This window comes from Stegostoma tigrinum, chromosome 33 (assembly GCF_030684315.1).
Source record: "Stegostoma tigrinum isolate sSteTig4 chromosome 33, sSteTig4.hap1, whole genome shotgun sequence".
Lineage (NCBI taxonomy): Eukaryota > Metazoa > Chordata > Chondrichthyes > Orectolobiformes > Stegostomatidae > Stegostoma > Stegostoma tigrinum.
Window position 1 is genome coordinate 9162388 of NC_081386.1, and position 20198 is coordinate 9182585.

The 20198-nt window shown below is 41.7% G+C and overlaps 2 protein-coding genes across 5 annotated transcripts in view; one reads left to right on the forward strand and one right to left on the reverse strand.

Annotated features, from left to right (window-relative positions):
• The window catches only part of rasef2 (RAS and EF-hand domain containing 2), a 72366-nt gene that overhangs the window by 40324 nt on the left and 11844 nt on the right, over positions 1–20198 (forward strand). For 2 of the 4 annotated variants that reach the window (XM_048562691.2, XM_048562688.2), the window contains exons 3-12: positions 2091–2181; positions 5295–5390; positions 6237–6314; positions 9178–9293; positions 10898–10966; positions 12507–12588; positions 13559–13638; positions 15496–15715; positions 18342–18461; positions 19794–19938. In XM_048562691.2, coding sequence (XP_048418648.1) covers positions 2091–2181; positions 5295–5390; positions 6237–6314; positions 9178–9293; positions 10898–10966; positions 12507–12588; positions 13559–13638; positions 15496–15715; positions 18342–18461; positions 19794–19938 — 1097 coding nt within the window. The remainder of the gene's footprint in view (positions 1–2090; positions 2182–5294; positions 5391–6236; positions 6315–9177; positions 9294–10897; positions 10967–12506; positions 12589–13558; positions 13639–15495; positions 15716–18341; positions 18462–19793; positions 19939–20198) is intronic. The other 2 variants (XM_048562689.2, XM_048562690.2) reach the window with 2 other exon arrangements.
• The window catches only part of serf2a (small EDRK-rich factor 2a), a 52723-nt gene continuing 37748 nt past the window's right edge, over positions 5224–20198 (reverse strand). Inside the window, exon 4 of the mRNA XM_048562696.2 lies at positions 5224–6591. The gene's annotated coding sequence lies outside the window, so the exon portion shown is untranslated. The remainder of the gene's footprint in view (positions 6592–20198) is intronic.

Sequence of the window (20198 nt, forward strand, 5' to 3'; positions counted from 1 at the left end):
AACTTGATAATGAGGCGACAAACTCAGTTTGTTATGAGCCATGTGTGAGAAACCATTGAGGGAACAGATTCCCTGGCTTGGTTAGAGAGATTGCTAACCAGGCATAGTGCGGCATTGTTCATGATTCTCTTTTTTCTATTATAACAAGGAGGAAACCAGGTTCTTGCGAAGATTTGTATCAGTGATAATGGAAACTGCAGATGCTGGAGAATCCAAGATAACAAAGTGTGAAGCTGGATGAACACAGCAGGCCAAGCAGCACCTCAGGAGCACAAAAGCTGATGTTTCGGGCCTAGACCCTTCATTAGAGAGGGGGATAGGGAGAGGAAACTGGAATAAATAGGGAGAGAGGGGGAGGCGGACCGAAGATGGTGAGAAAACAAGATAGGTGGAGAAGAGAGTATAGGTGAGGAGGTAGGGAGGGGATAGGTCAGTCCAGGGAAGACGGACAGGTCAAGGAGGCGGGATGAGGTGGTAGGTAGGAAATGGAGGTGCGGCTTGAGGTGGGGGGAAGGGATGGGTGAGAGGAAGAACAGGTTAGGGAAGCAGAGACAGGCTGGGCTGGTTTTGGGATGCAGTGTGGGGAGGGGACGAGCTGGGCTGCACATCCCTCACCCCCGCCCCTGCCACAACTGCCCCCAAAGGATCCCCCTCATTCTCACATACCACCCCACCAACCTCCGGATACAACGTATCATCCTCCGGCTCTTCCGCCATCTACAATCCGACCCCACCACCCAAGCTATTTTTCCATCCCCACCCTTCTCTGCCTTCCAGAGAGACCACTCTCTCTGTGACTCCCTTGTCCGCTCCACATTCCCCTTCAACCCCACCACACCCGGCACCTTTCCCTGCAACCACAGGAAGTGCTACACTTGCCCCCACACCACCTCCCTCCCCCTCATCCCAGGCCCCAAGATGACCTTCCATATCAAGCAGATGTTCACCTGCACATCTGCCAATGTGGTATATTGTATCCGTTGCACCCGGTGTGGCTTCCCCTACATTGGGGAAACCAAGCAGAGGCTTGGGGACTGCTTTGCAGAACACCTCCGCTCGGTTCACAACAAACAACTGCACCTCCCAGTCGCAAACCATTTCAACTCCCCCTCCTGTTCCTCAGACGTCATGTCCATCATGGGCCTCCTGCAGTGCCACAATGATGCCACCCGAAGGTTGCAGGAACAGCAACTCATATTCTGCTTGAGAACCCTGCAGCCCAATGGTATCAATGTGGACTTCACCAGCTTCAAAATCTCCCCTTCCCCCACAGCATCCCCAAACCAGCCCAGCTCATGCCGTCCCGCCACTGCATCCCAAAACCAGCCCAGCTCGAAGGATATTACCTAGAGCAGCATGTGGTGCATCCCAATCCTCCACGTGAGTGCACATAACGTCTCAAATACATTCATACTTGAGCTTCTAGAGTGTGGAAGATCTGTGCATAATGCTATGGCACCTGCAGTGAGTGGAGAGACCTTCCTTGGCTGCCATCGCCTATATTCCAGATTTAATCTTATGTTGAAACTTAAAAGAGCTAATCAATATAAAGTCACTTCGCCCTAAAAACCTGCAACGGTACAAGGGAATGATGAAAATCCCTTAGAGTGCACTGGATAATAAGTTGGTCAGTTTCCCTGGTTAAGAGTTAACCTTAATATGTGACCTAATTATTACCCTGATGTAACTCTCCAAAGCATGTTGGTCCCTCTTCTTTTTTAAAAATGCTACTTAGAGTCATACAGCATGGAAGCAGACCTTTCAGTCCAGTCCAACTATTCTATGCCAACCGCAATCTCAAATTAAACTTGGCCTGTATTCCTCCAAATAGTTCTCATTCATGTTATCTATACCCGTCATGATTTTATAAACCGCTATGAGGTTACCCCTCAACCTCCTACACTCTGGTAGGCGGAGAAAAAGACACAGCATTCGAACCCAAACTCTCCATTCCCGGGAGCATCCTGCTAAATATTGTTTGACCCCTCCCTAGCTTAATACCATCCCTTCTATAATGTCTCTGGCAGAACAATTCATGCTAACGCGCCAGTGAATGTTTTACTTTAAAACTGCCTGATCATCTCTGGCAGGACGGAGGCAATGGCTGACGCACGATTGGCTGAAATGGAAGATGATGTGCAACAACAGGCAATGAAACTTGAGCAGAAAATCCGATGGGAGGTGAGATCTGTGTGTTGGCGTTAATGTGAATTCTGAGCCATTGTGGTGGTGTAATTATTAATCCTTTGCTCTGCATTCTTCAAAATCTCCAAGCAGAAAATATGCAAGAATGTTGTTGCGTAAATATTCCCTGAACTACAATTTTAAAAGAAGAAATCCCCTTTTAACCCTTGGGGCCAAGAGGAGAATTGCTCCAAGTAAACAGTGTGGCATGATTTAGAATGATCATTCTTTGTCTCCAATGATCCATGGCTTCACAATCATTGAACAGTAGGTGATGTAACTGCTACAGAATTTTTACAATGAGCACCATTGGGCTGCTTGACCATGAGAGATTCTGATACTGCTTACAACCATACAACATACCCCTAGGAACGGAAGTAGGCCATCTGGCCCGTCAAGTCTGTCCTGCCACTCAACGAGATCATGTCTGATCTGATGACCCTACTTTTTTGACTGTATCCTTTTTGATCTTGCCTTTTTTCCCCAATACCATTGTCATTAATTGCTTTTTAATAAGTAAGGTACTATACCCTGATAGAGTCATAATTTGGGACGTTTTCCTGTATTTGTGATGCTGTTGAAATTGAATCAAAGATCATGATATTTATAGGGCTGCCTGTCTTGGGTGGGGTTTGTGGAGGGTTGTTCCTATCCCGATCCTGATCCCATAAACATAAAACATGGAAACGCACCTTTTCCAGAAGGTCCTGTGCTTGTTAACCAGCACATTTTTTTTTGGTTGGGTTTTCTATCTGGGTGTGCCAGGTTGAATGAAGATATGTTTGAGTGGCAAAACCTTCAGCTGAAGTGGCAGCACAGTGGCTCAGTGGTTAGCACTGTTACCTCACAGCGCCAGGGATCCAGGTTCAATTCCACCGTCTGAGTTTACACGTTCTCCCCATGACTGTGTGGGTTTCCTCTGGGTGCTCTGATTTCCTCCCCACAGTCCAAAGATGTGCAGGTTAGGTGGGTTGGCCATAGTGTCCAGGGATAGGCAGGCTAGATGGATTAGCCATAGGAAATGCAGGGTTACAGGGATAGGATGGGTGAGTGGTGGGGAAGCTCTTGGGAAGGACAGTGATGGGCCGAATGGCCTGCTTCCACGCTGTAGGGATTCTAATGAAGGACGTCTCAAAGAAGCAGAGATTTCTCGTGGATGGGGTGAGTATACTTTTGGGGGACGAGACAGATCACCGGGCAGGATTTGGAGGGGCATTGGGGGAAGAGATCAAGAGTCTGAGGATTATGGTGGTTGGGCAGAGGAGTGGATGTTGGGTTTTGTTACTGGGTTCCATGCTAGGCCAGGAAGGAAGACCTCTGCTTCTCCTGGTTCACAGGCAGTACCTCCTGGATTCATTGCCGTCCCTCTCTCCAACTGTTGGCTACGCTTTGCAGGCCAATCTGAGTTGAATCATTTGGAATCTTGTTAGAATGGAGGTACCAGCTTCCTTTAAAAGCTTCACCAACTAACACAGCCTCTGAGGATAAACGGAGTTTGTCGCATCCCCACAGGGCTGTCTCACCTCTCTTACAATTCGAGTTCTGATGATCAAAGGTGGTTTAGAGTTGTCTTTTACACTTTTAATATATTATCTAACTCCCTGACCAAGAACACTCTGAATATTATTATTGTCTGAAATATCTCTTTTTGAACAAGAGGTCATTAGGTCCATTAATCCTGTCCACTGCTCTTTCAAGGTGTTGGCCATGTTCTTTGCTAGTGATTGGAAATGGAAGACCAAGTCAACACTCTCCTCCCACTGTCAATCCAGATCTTTTCTCTGGCTTTTGTCAGTTGGACCGTGGAGACGAGTCGTTTCCCCCCCCCGCCCCACCATGTGTTAGATAATTTGGCGTTGAAGTTTGTTTATCCCTGCACATTTCTCAGTGATGGGTTGAAAAACTTGAGAAAGCAATTCATTTACTGTTCTACCAATAAGTCCACCTCGTGTTGCCTTGTAGCAATCGCAGGTTAAAAATGGAAGGAAGTGAGAAGGCTTTTACCGGGGTGAGAGTCTGTGGTGGTCCAATGTTGTATGGTCCAATGTGGTGTCCAGCACAGATTGACGGGCTGAACGTGAACTATCCTTGCTGAATCTTATGCCGCATGTACATTGCAGACTCTGTACTTTGAAGAAAAATTAGCATTATTTCCCCTGACAATCGCTTAATTTTAATACATAAATCTAGTTGCGGGTGAATGGGAAAAGACTGTCTATCGTGTAACTTGTAGTTGCTCTTGTACTTGGGCAGCTGACTACTAGAGTGCCTGCAGTAACCTTGGGGACCTGGAAAATTCCAGTCCATTGACTAATTGCCTTCAATTATTCTCATAACAAGTCTGCTCAGATTTCAGATGCAGCAGGTAACTTTGCAATGCCCCTGATTCTACAAAAGAAAAATGACAGGACATTGGAAGGGAGCAAGAGTAAAAGAATCAGGGACAGACCCAGTGAGCTGTCACAGGAGCTGGGGAGGCTTTCTTTCACTCCTCCCTTCCAATTCTAACCCCTGCGGCAGCCAGAAATCAAACTTATTGCATCAGGACTGAAGTCGAGAGGAAACTTTTTTAAGCGAGTGAAAAACCAGGTGAGAAGCAAAAAAAAATTAAAATAGTCTGGAAGAAGAGCAGAGCTTCAAAGTAGGACATTTATTTTTGTGAATGCTGGCAATCTGACATTTAACGTGTAAGTGTTGGAACACTCGAGACCGCCAGTGCAGAGAGAAACTGAGTTAAGATAAATTACTGTTGGTTACAAAGCAATGGGTGAAACTAAATGAAATGAGAAGTTGATTACTAGCCCTTTATGGGCCAAGTTAGATTCCAAGAAGCCAATTATTCCATTTTAAATCTGAGGAAAAATGCTTCTTTCCTAACAAAAATAATTGTTTAGGAGATGGGAAGACCTAGAGAGAAGAATCTTTTGAGGGTTCTGCTACATCACTTTGCAGACACTGTTGCGTTGCTTCTGTAAGCTTAATAAGTTGTTCTGTTGAATTGACTCGGACTAGTGCAGTGTGCTGAAAACAGGTCTTTTTTTTATTTTGATAACAAAGATTGCTTTTCAGTGACAAACAAAAGCTCAGTGTTCAAGTTTCATCCATTACAGGAGCAGGCGAAACTCGAGGCAAAAGTGGCAGAAATACAGAAACGACATGAAAGTGAAGTAACGGATCTACAGGCAGTCATTGACCGAATGAAAAAGGTACTTAAATCTGTCCTGTTCCAAAGAATATTGTCAGGTTACAGATTAGTCTGATTTATTCCTAAGGACAGGTAGTTTATTTTACTGCAAAGCAACTGCTTTAAAAATGGAAAACAAAATCTCACTTTCATTCACACTTCTAAAACAAGACTGAAAATTGCATATCTCAGAATGCACTGAGTCTGGTCTGGTCTGTTTCAAAATTACTAAATCATCCAACAAATACTGCACTTGTGTTATAAAATATGCACATCAGGAAGTCAGAGTATTTTAGAGCTGCCTCCACACTGCCAATACAGCAGTGCATAAACTCTCAAAAGCACATCTTAAGACTACAAAGGAAGACTGTTGAAGTTTGGAGTGGTAAGTAATGAGAACCCATTCGACTGCTGGAGGACTTGGTAACCAGAGAATGTGAATGTGGAATAATTTGCTTAAAAAGCCAGAGTGAGCTAAGAATTACTTTTAAATGCAATTGTGTTGTCATGTGGAATGTAATGCTTGGAAAGGTGGGAGCAGATTCAATAGCGACTATCAAAAGGGAATTGTATATAAATGTGAAGGGGGAGAAAATTGCAGGGCAATGAGGAGAGCAGGGAAATTGTATTGATTAGTTTCCCTCTAGGAGCCAGCACAGGAATGTTGGCCACAATGGCCATTTGGTTTTTGACTTGTGACCTCTGGAATGTCCAAATGGAAGAGTGCACACAGTGGAGATACTTGACACAGTACATCAAATCAACATTTACATTTTTAAATGTTCTGCAGCTAATTGTGTAAACATGAAGACTTCTGCTCGGCAGCATTACCTAGGCGCTAAAGTCTATTGTTTCCATGTTTCTCCAGCTTAATGAAGAGCTGTGGAATTCCAATTCCAAAGGGGACATCTCTGCATTGAGAGAGCAGTTGGATGAATTAACCCAGGTATGTGTGTGCACGTGTTGCGACCATTACCACTTTATTTTTAAAGCTAATAAAATCCAAACAATGATTTCTTGCGTACATGTGGCTTTTCTTCTCCCCAGAAGGTGGAAAACAGACACTATTCACTCCTTGCTGCGCCTGCATTGCAGCTTTGTTGTCTTGGCGACCCTTTTTAGATTTCTAAAATTCTTTGCTTCTGAAGGACCTTGGTGCAAGAATGTGTAAGTGTGTTTTCAGGTCAGCCTGTTGTCATGGTCCCTGAAGGAGCTGTTTCACACTGTTAAAAGATTAAAACCAATATTTACTGGAACAAATGCACAGGGCTTGCAGCTGGCAATGAGCCAGAATAAACTGATAATCCAAAATAAAATTGGCATATCCCTGCATGGCACTAGCACTGAGGCTGAATGTAGGAGTTACTTTCAAATTTGTTACATTTGGTGACTATCAGAGGGGAGATGGGATTTTTTTTCTTGCTTTCAAGTTATGATCTTGAATACACCACCTGAAAGGTTGAGAGAAGTAGATTCATTAGTAACATTCAAAGGGAATTGGATTTAGACTCCAAGGAAAGATTTACATGGTTAAGGGAACAATATCATTGAGTGGAATTAATTGGATAGCTTTTTCAAAATGCCAACTCGAGCATGATGAGCTTCGTACTGCGCTGTACAATTCAGTGACTTAAATGTCAGCTTTGTCTCCAGATCAAAAGCATAATTTCAGTGCAACTTTTCAGTCTTCAAGACAATGCAGATAAATAGCCAGTTCCTAGGCTCAAAGCTTGAATTATGTTCCTCAACGCCCAAAAAGCATTCTCTCTGATTTTAACCAAAATAAGAGGTCTCTGTTTAAGACGCTTTCAGAGCCAAAGATGTAATACAGTGGCAAAACGTTTTGAACTTCTGGAATCAACTAAATCTGCCCAAGTGAGATGTGGCGATCTGTCATAAATTGTACATCCAATGATGCTCCTTCAGCCCGAAGTGCTGTAACAAGGCAATTTCATTGGACCACAGAACATCACTATTCAGATAAATATGTATTAACATACACATTGATTTATGGACATGTATTAAAGATGTGACTCTACTGGAAGGAGTACAGTGGAGATTCACCAGGATGTGGCATGAGATGGATCAAAATAGCTATGAAGAGAGGTTGGATAAGGGGGTTTGTTTTTTTTTTGGAGCAGGGAAGGTTAAGGGGAACTGATTGAGGTGCAGATATTTTTGAATCAGCCTGTTCAGTGATGTTATTACATACTTCTGGAGTAGGAAGGACTTGTGCCTAGGCCTCCAGGATCTGCTAGTGAACCACAAGAGCATTCTGTATGATATTGTGAGGTAGAGCCAAGGTGGATAGGAAATGGATGTTCCCCTTAGCTTAAAGTTCAGTAACAAGGGGACCAGGTGCCATGTTAAAATAATTGTCCTGTCTTCTCTCCCAGATGAAGAGAGAAGAGTTGCACCAAAGAAGGGGAAAACCAATATCTAAGTCTGTCTATCCCTCAATAAACTGTCATTAAATAGATCATTGAATCATAGGTACATCTCTGTTTGTGGGAACATGGCAACTTTGATGTCCCCACTACCATGAGATGGTGTTGAAGATCTGGAATGCATTTCCTGGAAGATTAATTGAGGCAGGAAATGTCTCAACCTTTTAAAATATATGCATGATCACCTGCAATGTCATTGAAGTCAAGGGTGCTGGAGAGTGGGTTTATTGTAGATATTTGATGGCTTGGTTTGTTGGTTTTTTGGTTGTTGCAGACCTAATGGGTTGGCAGTCCTGTTCGAAATTGTATGATTCTCAGAACAATTTCTGTGGAGCAATGTAGTTATTTCTCGTTACCATTTGGAGATTTCTTTTGTTATGCAAACCATTTAAACCCCAAACCACCCCCTGCTATAACAATTTGTGTGTGTTAGTTTATATCCAACCTCTGCAAAAAATCTTCATAACTTGACTCTATGAATGGAACTTCATCATTAAACCTTCCAATACAGGGTAGTCAACACCACCTTCTGGCCTCCTAAAGCTGTTTATAAAGTATTTGATCTAAGTGCTCGCAAACGAAATACTGGAAAGTAAGATTAAGCTGGGGGGGTAAAAAGTTGAGGCAGCACAATTGGCCAAATAGTGTATAATCAGTGCCATGAAATTTTCTAATCTTTTAATCAATCTACCCCAATAACGGGCACCAACTTGCACTCTACCTACTTTTACCCTGTTTGAAATTTTAGAGTATTCCTGTGAAGTAAATGCTGTGATTTCATTGGATAAATCCTAAATCTGGACAAACAAAAACAGTAGAGTATTAGAATTTCTTTGCTAAAATTAATGGTGAGGCAGATTTAAACATTATACATAATCACTGTGATAGACACTTCTGCTCTTGAGTTCAAATCCTCCATCGTTTAAACATCATCAATACCATTCTACACTGAGACTGTCACCATTGTATGTAGTGCCTTTCATATGTTGCAAAATGCATTACAGCAACAGTGTTTTGAACTGTGAATGTAGTAATGTAGGAAATGCATCAATCACTTTGCCATGCTCCCACAAGCAGTGATGTAGCTATGATTGAATGATCTGTTTAGTGACATTTTATTGAAGGGTAGATATTGCTTTCCCCATCTTTGGTGTAATTCTTCTCTCCACCTGGGAGTGATGTTTTAACATGGCAGCTGAAAGATGCCATTCTAAACAATACAGTTCTCACTCAGGGCTGACGTTTCAGGGTCCATGTGCTCCGGTGGATGACGTGGGACTGGAATCTGTAATTTTCAAGAGTGGCTACTGTGTTATTTGGTGCTTTGAGAATTGTGTTGCATTTTGTAACTGTTTATTGCAGGAGAATGAGTATCTGAGAAGTTCCCTACTTCAGAGCCAGACGGAGATCTCCATCCTTGAAGCTGGACTGGACAAATGTAAAAATGAGCTTGCTGATCGTCTGCTTGATCAGGAACGGTAAATGAGAAATCTTTCCTTCAACTAAACAAATATTGAGGTTCACATTGCAACAGAGGGAGTCTTTTAAGCCTGTATGAAGCGTGGAAGGAGGCCTGGGGGATTATGTTGGGGTGTCATCGTCCTGCCTCCACACCCGTATGACCACCCTGTCTTTACTAAGGACCCCTGTTTGGGCAATGAACAAACATAGAGGACCACTAATCATCCTGCCTGGGAATCTCTGCTCTATGTAGGAAACATAACAGGGAGAACACAAGGAGGAGCCTATGTGGGCTGTCTGTGGGGCAAAGGAGGCCAACCCTCAACCTGCAGTAATTTGTACACGATCGTTTTACACTGATATGGGGCACGGGGTGGGACTGAATTCCCCATGTCCTTGTTTGCAACCCTAACGGCCTTCCTGTCCCACAAGACTCCCTGCTTGCTCCCAATTTGCCAATAACACCTACCATAGTTCTGGGGGTTACTATGCGAGCAGCAGCAATATCCTCCATTGCCACGAGCAGGTGCCTCTTGATCTAGGTGGGCAGGATATCGTCCTGTGGAACCCTCTGTCGAGAAGAAAGCCAAAATCCAACTGACCTCCTTTTGAATAAAGCAGAGCATCTGTCTTCCTGCTTTCTTGGGCAGCACGAGACACAAACCAAACTCAGGAGGTTTGGTCCAATGTGTTGTTCTGCCTGATTCAGAGAGCTTGACCTCGTGTCATCATTAGCACTTTACTGTCCTATATAATCATGCATTTACTGAAAACACTACTGCTCGTATCCAAGCCTGAACACGCACAATCCTGCTCTTTTGTGAAATCCTGACTACCTTCACTTCCAATACTGTGACCAAGTCATCTTGTTGTGAGTCTCCTAACAGCATGGTATGTGTCCCCAGTTTTCATCATTCCACTGGGCAACTGATTCAGTCTTTGACTGTCTATGTCTGCAATTCTGGATTTTTCCTTTCCCTCTATCTCTCCCCTACTTCTTAAGATGTTCATTTAAGACCAAACTAATGGTTACAAGTCCCAATGCTGCCTTGTTTACTTCAGTATCACTTTGTTTCAACTCCTAATCCAAGGAATTTTTACTGCATTGAACTCTCGATGTAACTGCAAGAACATGATTTTTTAATGTTGTATTTATCTATCTTCTGAAAACATCAGTCTTGAATGTCATTATAAAATGCTCCCACAGATCTTGTAACTGGTAGCAGTCCTTAGCAAAGCCTTGTTTTGGATAATTGAGTTTTTGAAAAAGGTTGTTGTCTGAGTCATGCACCAGTGTAATGAGTTCTTCTGTCATGCAGGAATCATGTCAATAGCTCAGTGCTGTTAAAATGCATTGAAAACCATAGATGTGATTCCTGACAAAGGTTAAACTAGATCATTTAGTTAGTGCCTAGTTGAGAACAGTAATCTAAAACTTGGGAGTCCAGTACTTCCTGAAATTTTAACTAGGATGGTGTGCGTGTGTGTGTGTCCTGCATCTTAATGTCAGGCAACAGCCTAACCTAAAACAGAAGGGGGGATATGCACAATATCACTGAGTTCTATTGTTGCAGGGGAAAGACTCCATTTGAGCTTTGTTTTAACAATTCTGTCTCAACAGGGCAAAGGAAACAATCAAAAAACTAACTGAAGAGAATGAAATTTCCACAAATCAGATGCAGATGCTTCAGTAGGTTCTATTTTATTTGAAGGATTTAAAATTGTTTTCAGCCTAGAAATGTATACTGAGACTGTTAAATATTTATCTAAAATGTTTTTTTCAGATAAAATGGAATGTTTCTCCTTTGAGCTATTGTGTACTTTGCCCTTTTTCTGTTTTTTTTTAAACCTCACAATCTGACTGCGTGACAGCTAATTCATGTCAATCACTCCGTGCTGGCACAAATGACACTGCACAGCTATTCCATGTGGAGATGGCTGCCTGATGGTGTGTAGGAGTCAATACCCTGCCATACAACTCACTTTGCTTTTTTTTAAAAAAATAAGTCTCTGGGTAATTCGCCACTTTAGATTTTACTTTAGGAAGAAGAAGAAAAAAAATCAGAAATGAGACTGCCAAAGTACAATCGCAGGTTGTTTTGAATATTCTGACAAAATGCCAGTATTCAGTGTTCCTCTGCATTTAGCTGCCAAATCCATGTTCCTGAATTCCCTCCTTAAACGTCTCTGAAAGGAGTGCAGTGGAGGTTTACCAGACTAATTTCTGGGTTGGCAGAACTCCACTACGCAGAGATATTGGATTGGTTTAGATTAGAAAGACATCAAGGTTCTCCTCATTATTCCAGCAGCCTGGCATGACGGTCTCGCCCTGGCTGCATCTTCAGGGTATTCTAGTGTTCCTTTTAATTGGCTTTCCCAAGCCCAGGAGCTGTGAGTTTTGTCTTACTTGCCTTTTTTTCAAAAAAAAGTAAAATTATTATGTCAGTGTTGGTGCTGTGGTGGGCTGACTTGTAATATTTTTTCACTTAAAAGTACATGGAACAATAAATTTCTAGTCTAAATTCTAGACAGGGTAAACAAAGGAAAGATATTTCTGCAGACTAGGGGAGTTCTGAACTAGGGGTTGCAGCCTAGGAATTTAGGATGGACCACTTAGGACTGAGATGAGGACAAATTACTTCACCCCAAGAGCGGACAGTCTGTGGCATTCTCTGTTACAGAAAACAGTTGAGGCTAGAACATTGAATGTTTTCACGAAAGCATTGGATGCCTTAAGACTGAAAGATCAAAGGCTATGGGGAAAAAACCAGAACAGGGAACTGAGCTGGACGATCAGCCATAATCACCTGGATAGGCGGAGCATGCTTGAAGGGCCAAATGGCCTAATCCTGTTCCTGTTTTCTGTCACCATTTTGTTTTATCCCCTCGCTAAGGCATTCAATTGAATCACCCACTTGGTCCAAGATTGTAGTCATCTTTTCCAATATATCTCTATGGTTGCTGTCTAGTTTTGTTTGATTGTTCTTCTGTGAAATGCTTTGACGTTGTAAAAATCCCAAAGATACTGATGAAACGCATAATAAAAATTTTAAATACTCAAGTGGTCAAGTAGTGTCTGGAGAGAGAATCAATTAACTAAGCCCTTTATTCATAACTGAGATAAATGCATGTTGTTATTGTCTATGTCTAAAACAACTTGTTTTTTGAATAGATTAGAGAAATCGGAGTTTTCAATGGTCTGTTGTTAACCTTCCCTTCTCTATTTTTAGAGAGGCCAACAAAGCTCTTTATGATAGTAATAACGGACTAAGAACTGCTTTAGAAAGGAATCACAGCTCCAATAAAAATAAGGTATGGTTTTTAAAAACGAAACTTGACTACAAAATTGATTTGTTTCCTAGCAGTAATACCTGATAATTGAAATCACTGAAGAATCAGAGTTTTGTTCAAACAAAATAACTTATCAGCAACAGTTCATTCTGGCAGTGTCGCAGGGTAAAGAGGTTACTGTAGATGCAAAGCAGAAATAAATAAAACTTTTTTTTTGTCAAATCATTCATTAGTTTGTTTTGAACCAGTGTGATGCAGATGCAGTGACTTGTTTGCACATTTAGCATCTTCTCTCTCAGCCAGGAATCCTGTAGTGAGTGAGTAACTCACCTGATTCCTCAAAGCCTGGCCACCATCTACAAGGCACAAGTCAGGTGTGTGATGGAACACTCCCCACTTGCCTGGATGGGTGCAGCTCCAACAACACTCGAAGTTTGACAACATCCAAAACAAACCAACCAGTTTGGTGCCACTTCCACTCCCTCCCTCGCCGATGCTGAGCAGTGTGTACTACCTGCAGGATATGCTGTAGAAATGCATCAAGGCTCCTTTTAAACAGCACATTTTCAAACCCACTACCACCACCATCTAAAAGGACAAGAGCAGCAGATACATAGGAACACCTCCACTTAAGTTCCCTTTCAAACCATTCCCCATCTGAATTGGAAACATATCACACTTTTTTTTTCTACTGTGTCACTGGGTCAAAATCATGGAATTCCTTCCCTTATGGCCTTATGGGTCTACCCATAGCAAATGGACTACAACAGTTAAAGAAGGCACCACAACACCACCTCGAGGGCACTGGGAACGGACTGGTCGTCCAACAATGTCCATCTCCCATGTGTAAAACAAAAGATCCCTAAAGGCTGTGATGAATGACTGATTACTGTTATTATTGTTAGCCAAATATTGGCATCTGCTCTTACTAATTGTTTGGTGTTTCAGGAAAAAAAATTCCTAAAGGGTTGGCTTTTTTTTAAAATTGTAGTACTCTGTAAATGGATCTGTTCTGGAGAGAGGAGTGAAATCAGAACTACAAAATGGAGTAGCTGACACTGGTTATAACAGGTATGGCAATTACTGTCGCTATTATTTCAGTAAAGATACGCTGAACTGTTGAAAATATGAAACTAATGAAAATGTTGGAGACATATTTGGCTGGCAATGTCATTCCAAACCGTCAGTCTGTCCAAATTACCCTCAGAGCATTCACGCATTCTAGGTATCAATGTAGAAAACCTTCTCCAAAGATGTGCAGGTTAGGGTGAAAATCACCCATTGCATCGATGAATGTAGAAATGCAGGGTCACAGGTGACTGGATAAGGGGATGGGTATGGGCAGAATGGCCTGCTTGCACTTTGTAGGGATTCTCTGATTCGCCTCAAAGCATTGCCGTCCTTTTTAAGAAGACCAAAACTGCATGCAGTATTCAACATACAGTCCAACCAGAATCCCTGTATAAACGTAAGTTAGAGATGTTGTGTCTCAGTTTGTCTCATCAGTATCCCATTAGTCTTCAGGCTGTTACCTGCATGTTGACCTTTCGTAATGTGTGCACTAGCTGTTCTGGAGGAATGAAGGAGAAGCAAACCAAGAGTACAAGATAAAATAATGTTCTAACTGGCGTTTCCAGTTGCTGGTAGTCACGTGAAATAAGCAGTGAATAATGCATGTTCTGGTTCTTGATTCATGTTAACTCATGCAAAAAGCCATCCTAACAAGGCGAGAGAGGAAAACAAAAGCCGGGTGGACAAACAGCAAATTTACGAATAGCTTATGTGGTGTAAAGCTGTACAAAGTCAGGCCAGTTTGCAGTGGAAATAAGGTTAATGGTGAATATACATTGTGGGGTTGTCAGCACTCCCCGCCCCCCCCCACCCCTGCCCCTGCCAAAAAAGACGTGGGTTCAGAATGTGCTGTCAGACCTGTGTTCTGCCCTTTTCACCCTGGGTCAGGTTTTAAGATACAGAACTCCCACTTGGGCATGATACATATTTGTATGGGGGCTGACAGAAACAGAAGCTAGACTGTGTAAATAAATTTATTGGAGAGAAAGAGAGGAAGCCGTGTGTGTGTGTGTGTGTGTGTATATATAGGAACTAGTTGAGCTGTTGTGAAGCAGAGGGCCAGAGGTGAGGCCTATAAATGGACACCTGTGTGAGATTGGTCCTCACTATTAGGCTTTCATTTATTGCATTCCTGTACCCTCTTTCCAAACATTTTGATTTGGTAATACCCAAGCTTATTTACATCCAGTCAATGAAAAAAGGTTTCAACCCCTTTTATCTGTGTTGAACTCTGTCCTGGTCATAGTCAAAGGACCATTTTCTGATTTATCAGAATTCCCAATTCTAAGAACTGTTTCTTTTCTAACCTGTTGCAAGTGATAATGAAATTGTTGACACCGATGTGGCCCGTACTAATCTGCACTCTATCAAATAGAATTAAAAGTGCAAACACAGCACTGGGTTTGTTTCTAGGTGGGTAGAATTCAAAATTAGTGAATCTGTATTTGATGTGTATTGAACTCTTGTAGTATCTGGCACAGGTTTTGACTTCATAATGAAAAATGGATGTAGATTCTTCGGGGGATGGGGGAGGAGGAGACACAAAGCACAGCAATGGTACCAAAACTGAGATTACAGCCATTGAGAGATTCAACAGGGGTTTTCCCCTCTTTATTTTAAAAAAAAGACTTCAAGGTGACCTGATTTGAGGTCTATAAATTAGCAGATTGTTTGGACGGGGTAGATTTTGAAGAGATCCAATTAAAGAGAAAATAGAGGATGTGAGAAAGGGATTTAGAAATATGATAAAATGTTAGAGGTAAACTTTAAATGGGATCAATTATCAAAACCAGCACAGACTAGTTGATTCTAAAGGTTTGTTTCTGTGCTGTATATTGTATGTAATTCTGCGTGCAGTGTTTTGAACGGCAATGAAGAATCCATGATCTTAAATAGTGATGACTCCAGACACAGGATTTCTGAGGTGGCAAACTGGGCAGACCGATACCTGGACAGCGGTGTCTCCACAGCTCAGGACATAGTGGATTATTCCTCAGATGATTACAACAGTGATGGAAGCAATGATTCTCATGAAACGATGCACTACAGTTACTCGTACGTGGCATCAGATTCTGAGGTAAGCTGAAATATGCAGAAGGGTTTTTGAGTTACAGGCATTCTGGAGTGTTCACCCCCAAACAGGGCTAATTCTGTAGTTTTCAAAAGACAATTAGTTTCAAGAGTGAGTTTTTTTTTTCCAATTATCATTTGAACCTTCAAACTAAGCTAAAATTCTCCAGTGTTGCATTGTCTTCCCTTTCTACAATGGATTCCACGGGGAATTTTTTTTCTTTTCAATCCTTTGCTCTTTCCCACTACTGTCTGTCATATTTACCATGCTTTCTGACCATAAGTGTGCTATTCTGTCCTGTCCAAAGGTTTGTGGGTCTTGGATTTAATTTTCACAGCTAGCATGGTCACCTTGGTGGAGTAACAGTGGATGTTACTGATTAACAAAGAGATTTTAATACATGTGGCTAAGTTGTATTACAAGGATCTGCTAAATTTAACAAAAATCTGAGTTGCTCAGCAATTTATGATTAAAAACGAAGCCTGTTGAATTATCATAAGTTTAACTGACAGTTTTTTGATATGTCATTATCTTTTGAAAATATCATTTCTCATATGACTCACTGTACAGGGAGATCATGATGTTATAGTGAATGAACGTTTTAAATGTTAACTTTTGTTTTCTTATTTGTTTCTTGCTGCTTTTTAAAACCCAATCAGTCGTCTTTCATTTCTTTCTGCACCTCGTTTGCCCTTGTGTTCATTCCTTTAGCTGACATTTTTTTCAGTGCTTCCTGTTTTATTTTTTAATCCTTTAACTCAAGAATATGCTCTTCACCCCATTGTTCACCAAGGTCACATCAGCTCTGTCTCCGTTATTATGAGCTTTTACTTCAGCAATTATAGGATCAAAAGAAATTCTGCTGAAGGGAGGGGAGGTAATGTTTAACTAGATAGTGAAATGCCTCACTCCAGGAAATGAACAATTCAGCATTCGCTCAGAGGTTTCATACAAAAGCTGTTTAAACTTTTCTCTCAATGACAACCAGTTGCAAAAAATCCGTCACTAGTCACAACGTAGATACAACAGCTTCGCATTTTTCTACTCGAGTTGCTGTATATCGATAAGCTGTATTTTTGGAATCTGTTTGATTTTGTAAATTTAGGTTTGTCATAAAATAGTCGTGTTAATGCTAATGGTCCAGTTTTTAGTTGATTTCTGAGACTGATTAATTCTGGCGTTTTAAATTATTTCTAAACAGTAGAACATGTAGGTTGAGGCAAACACGAGAGCAAATCAATTGATTTTTGCGTGAGCGAGTTGCAGACTACCAGGCAGAGTTGCAACATGGAATACATGCAGCACGTGGTCCCTTTTGTTTTTGAAGGTACATATAGCACCAACACTTCATAACCAACAAATCTGGGTGATTTTGACTTAAATGTTACTCGATCATCTACCTGCTTCCACATTTCCAGGTAACTCCTCCTGAGTATGAACTTCAACATTTCTGTAAAACATGTAACAGTTGAGGTTAAAATCTAGCAGCCCCAAATCCTTGATTCAATAATGCAATATTATCCAGGCAAACTGGTCTGCACACAATCAAAGTAGGGTGCTCTTACAGCCTAGGCAAGTTTGTGATCATTTTGCATTTGTGGCTCTTCCTATAATGAGATCTTTATTGTTTTTGGGCAAATGGTGAGGGGCATCCAGGATTAACAAATTCAATTTTAAGATGTATTGATTTTTTTTAAAAAATGTAACTCTAACTCTACAATTGGGTTTCGGTCTTTGTTCCTAATTAAATATTTGAAGATCAAAGCCGTTAGTTTTGATGTGTGCCACATACGTGTTCCTTATCGCTCTCGAACCATATCGCTCACAACTTGGGACCTCAAGCTGAGCTGCTCAACCCCTCAATCACTAAACTGCCTCCATTCTCTTCATTTCCACAATCATTCCATGGCCACTCCTGTCTCAGTCAACCTGCTGTAAAGCTAAACCTATCCCATAGCCGGCTACCTGTAACTCCATGTTCCCCGAGTCCTGATCATTTCTTACTCCCCGTGCTTGCTAGTGACTAGTCCACCACTGAGTCTAAAATCCTGTTTTTGTTTGAATCTGTCCGTGGCTTTGCCCATCCCTGTCTCTCTACCTCTTCCAGAGCCATGTCTTTGCTTCAATTTCAATCTGTTTCTAAATGTGCAATTTTCAGTGTTCCAACATCATCTAATGTGTACCTTCAGCTAATGAAGATAATTGATCTAGACATTGGATCTAGACATTGGATAGACATTCATCTCTGACTCTCCATCTCTCATCTTTTAAGATGCTCCTTAGAACATAAATCACTTTGACGAAGCATTTGATCACCATCCTTATCACCTTATCTAGATCACTGTCCAAAGTTTGTTTGCTACCGTTCACTTGCTGTTTTTAGCAAATTAGAGGTGTAATTGTTAGACAAGATACTGAACATCTTGAGCTAGGCTTAAGAAAACACTCTCTGGGACAAGAAGCCATTACAAAAAACATTGGGATTCATGTATTAGTGGCCAAAGGAAATGTGATCTTGTTAAGAAGTGAATATATTTCTTCTGTTGTGCTCTTGATGTTTGTAATGATCTCTCTGCTTGGTATAGTTTTGGACCAGAACAGTTGGATATTTATCTGGTTGCATTTCTATTAGATGCCAGAGTTTAAATCTGAGGTGGATGGATTGCCCGGAACCTGGAAACCATCACGGCCTGTCAGTCGTTCCAGTTCTATAGCCTCTTCCAGGAGACGTCTGCCAGCATTCACCTCCAAGGTAACTCCCTAGTGATGACTGAGATAAGCCCCTTCATCCAGCCCTTCCCTACACACTATGCTGATATCTTGAGCATCACAATATATTCCAATTCAACCCCCAACCCAGTCAGAACCATGTGACGGAGGGAGGAGAAAAATTGAAATTTAACAACTGACCGGTTGAGAGGGGAAAAGAGAGGTTCCACGTGGAGCCCCTTAGGTGAGAGGGCGGCTTCAGTATCAGTGACATGGGTTGGTCAGGTGTGTCTCTCCTTGCTATGGCGGTGATGCAGTGGCTCTCCTGTTGGCTACAGCAATCCACTCTTTGGCAGTGGCATCCCATAGCCACTGCAGAAACCCAGGGGCTGTGGAGGAAACAGAAGACTGACTTTGTCTACAGAAATTATAAAAATGAATAATGGAATGTGGTGACTTATACACACTTCATTATTTTCATAAATGCAAGTGACTGTAAATTGCAAATCGATTTAAGTGGCCATTGATAAAATGCCTTAATCGAGGCTGGATTGAGAGCCCAAGTGAACCTTATTACCCAGGACATAATTTGATGAGGTGTCAGGAAAGGGGTAAGTGTCTCTCTTGGGCCAAATGATCTGATTATGACCCCTGTTTACCCCTCTCCCCCGCTCACCATTCCGGGGAGGAGAGAATTCAGAATCAATTATTCATTTCCAGACTGATAAACTTTGGGAATTCCTTGGAACATCCAAATATAAGGTGCATGATGTATGAGTCAAGATAACAAAGTGTGGAGCTAGATGAACACAGCAGGCCAAGCAGCATCTCCGGCGCACAAAAGCTGACGCTTTGGGCCTAGACCCTCTCTGATGAAGGGTCTAGGCCCGAAACGTCCGCTTTTGTGCTCCGAAGATGCTGCTTGGCCTGCTGTGTTCATCCCGCTCCACACTTTGTTATCTTAGATTCTCCAGCATCTGCAGTTGCCATTATCTCTGATGTATGGCTCAACGTTTTTTGAGTTTGCTGTAAAATGTCCTGAGCAGATCCTCCCGCTACTGTCCACTTGTATCACAGCACATCCATATTTCATCTCCTACACTGATTCGAGGGACCACGACCAATGGTAGAAATTAACTGAGACCAGCAGCTCATTGTGTTGGATGCCCTACCCAATCTCTGACCTACTGATCGCATTTAAAATTTTCACTTGCTTTTTTAAAAAGGCAATTCAACGGCGATAGAATTCCATTTTTGCTGAATTCCAATTATTGTTACTTATTCTGATCTAGCACTTCTAAATTTCCTTTTTTGAAGTTTAAAGAATCTAGGTTTGATTTGCATTTAGCAATAAATGTGTTGTTTGTATTTTCAGAACACAGGTAATGCAGTAGAGAACGCCAAACCAGACGGCCCACTGTACAGACTTGTCCTTGCTGGGGATGCTGGTTCAGGAAAATCCAGTTTTTTATTACGTCTGTGTATGAATGAGTTCAAAGGGCATATTCCTACTACGTTAGGTAAGATATTTATCTTTTGCAACTGCCTGACTTTAAAATAATAATTTTTGAAGTTGACTTGCCTTCAATATGTTCATAAACTACGGGGGCATGGCTCCTTCTAATAATCGATCACAGGGGTCTTGAGTACAGATTTTTGATCATTTAAGCATGTGCAGGGAAAAATTGCACTGTTGACTAGCTAGAATAAAAACTCTCCTGAATACAAGAAATTCATCCATTTATACATCTTAGTAACTTCTGTGAATTTCAAATTTGCC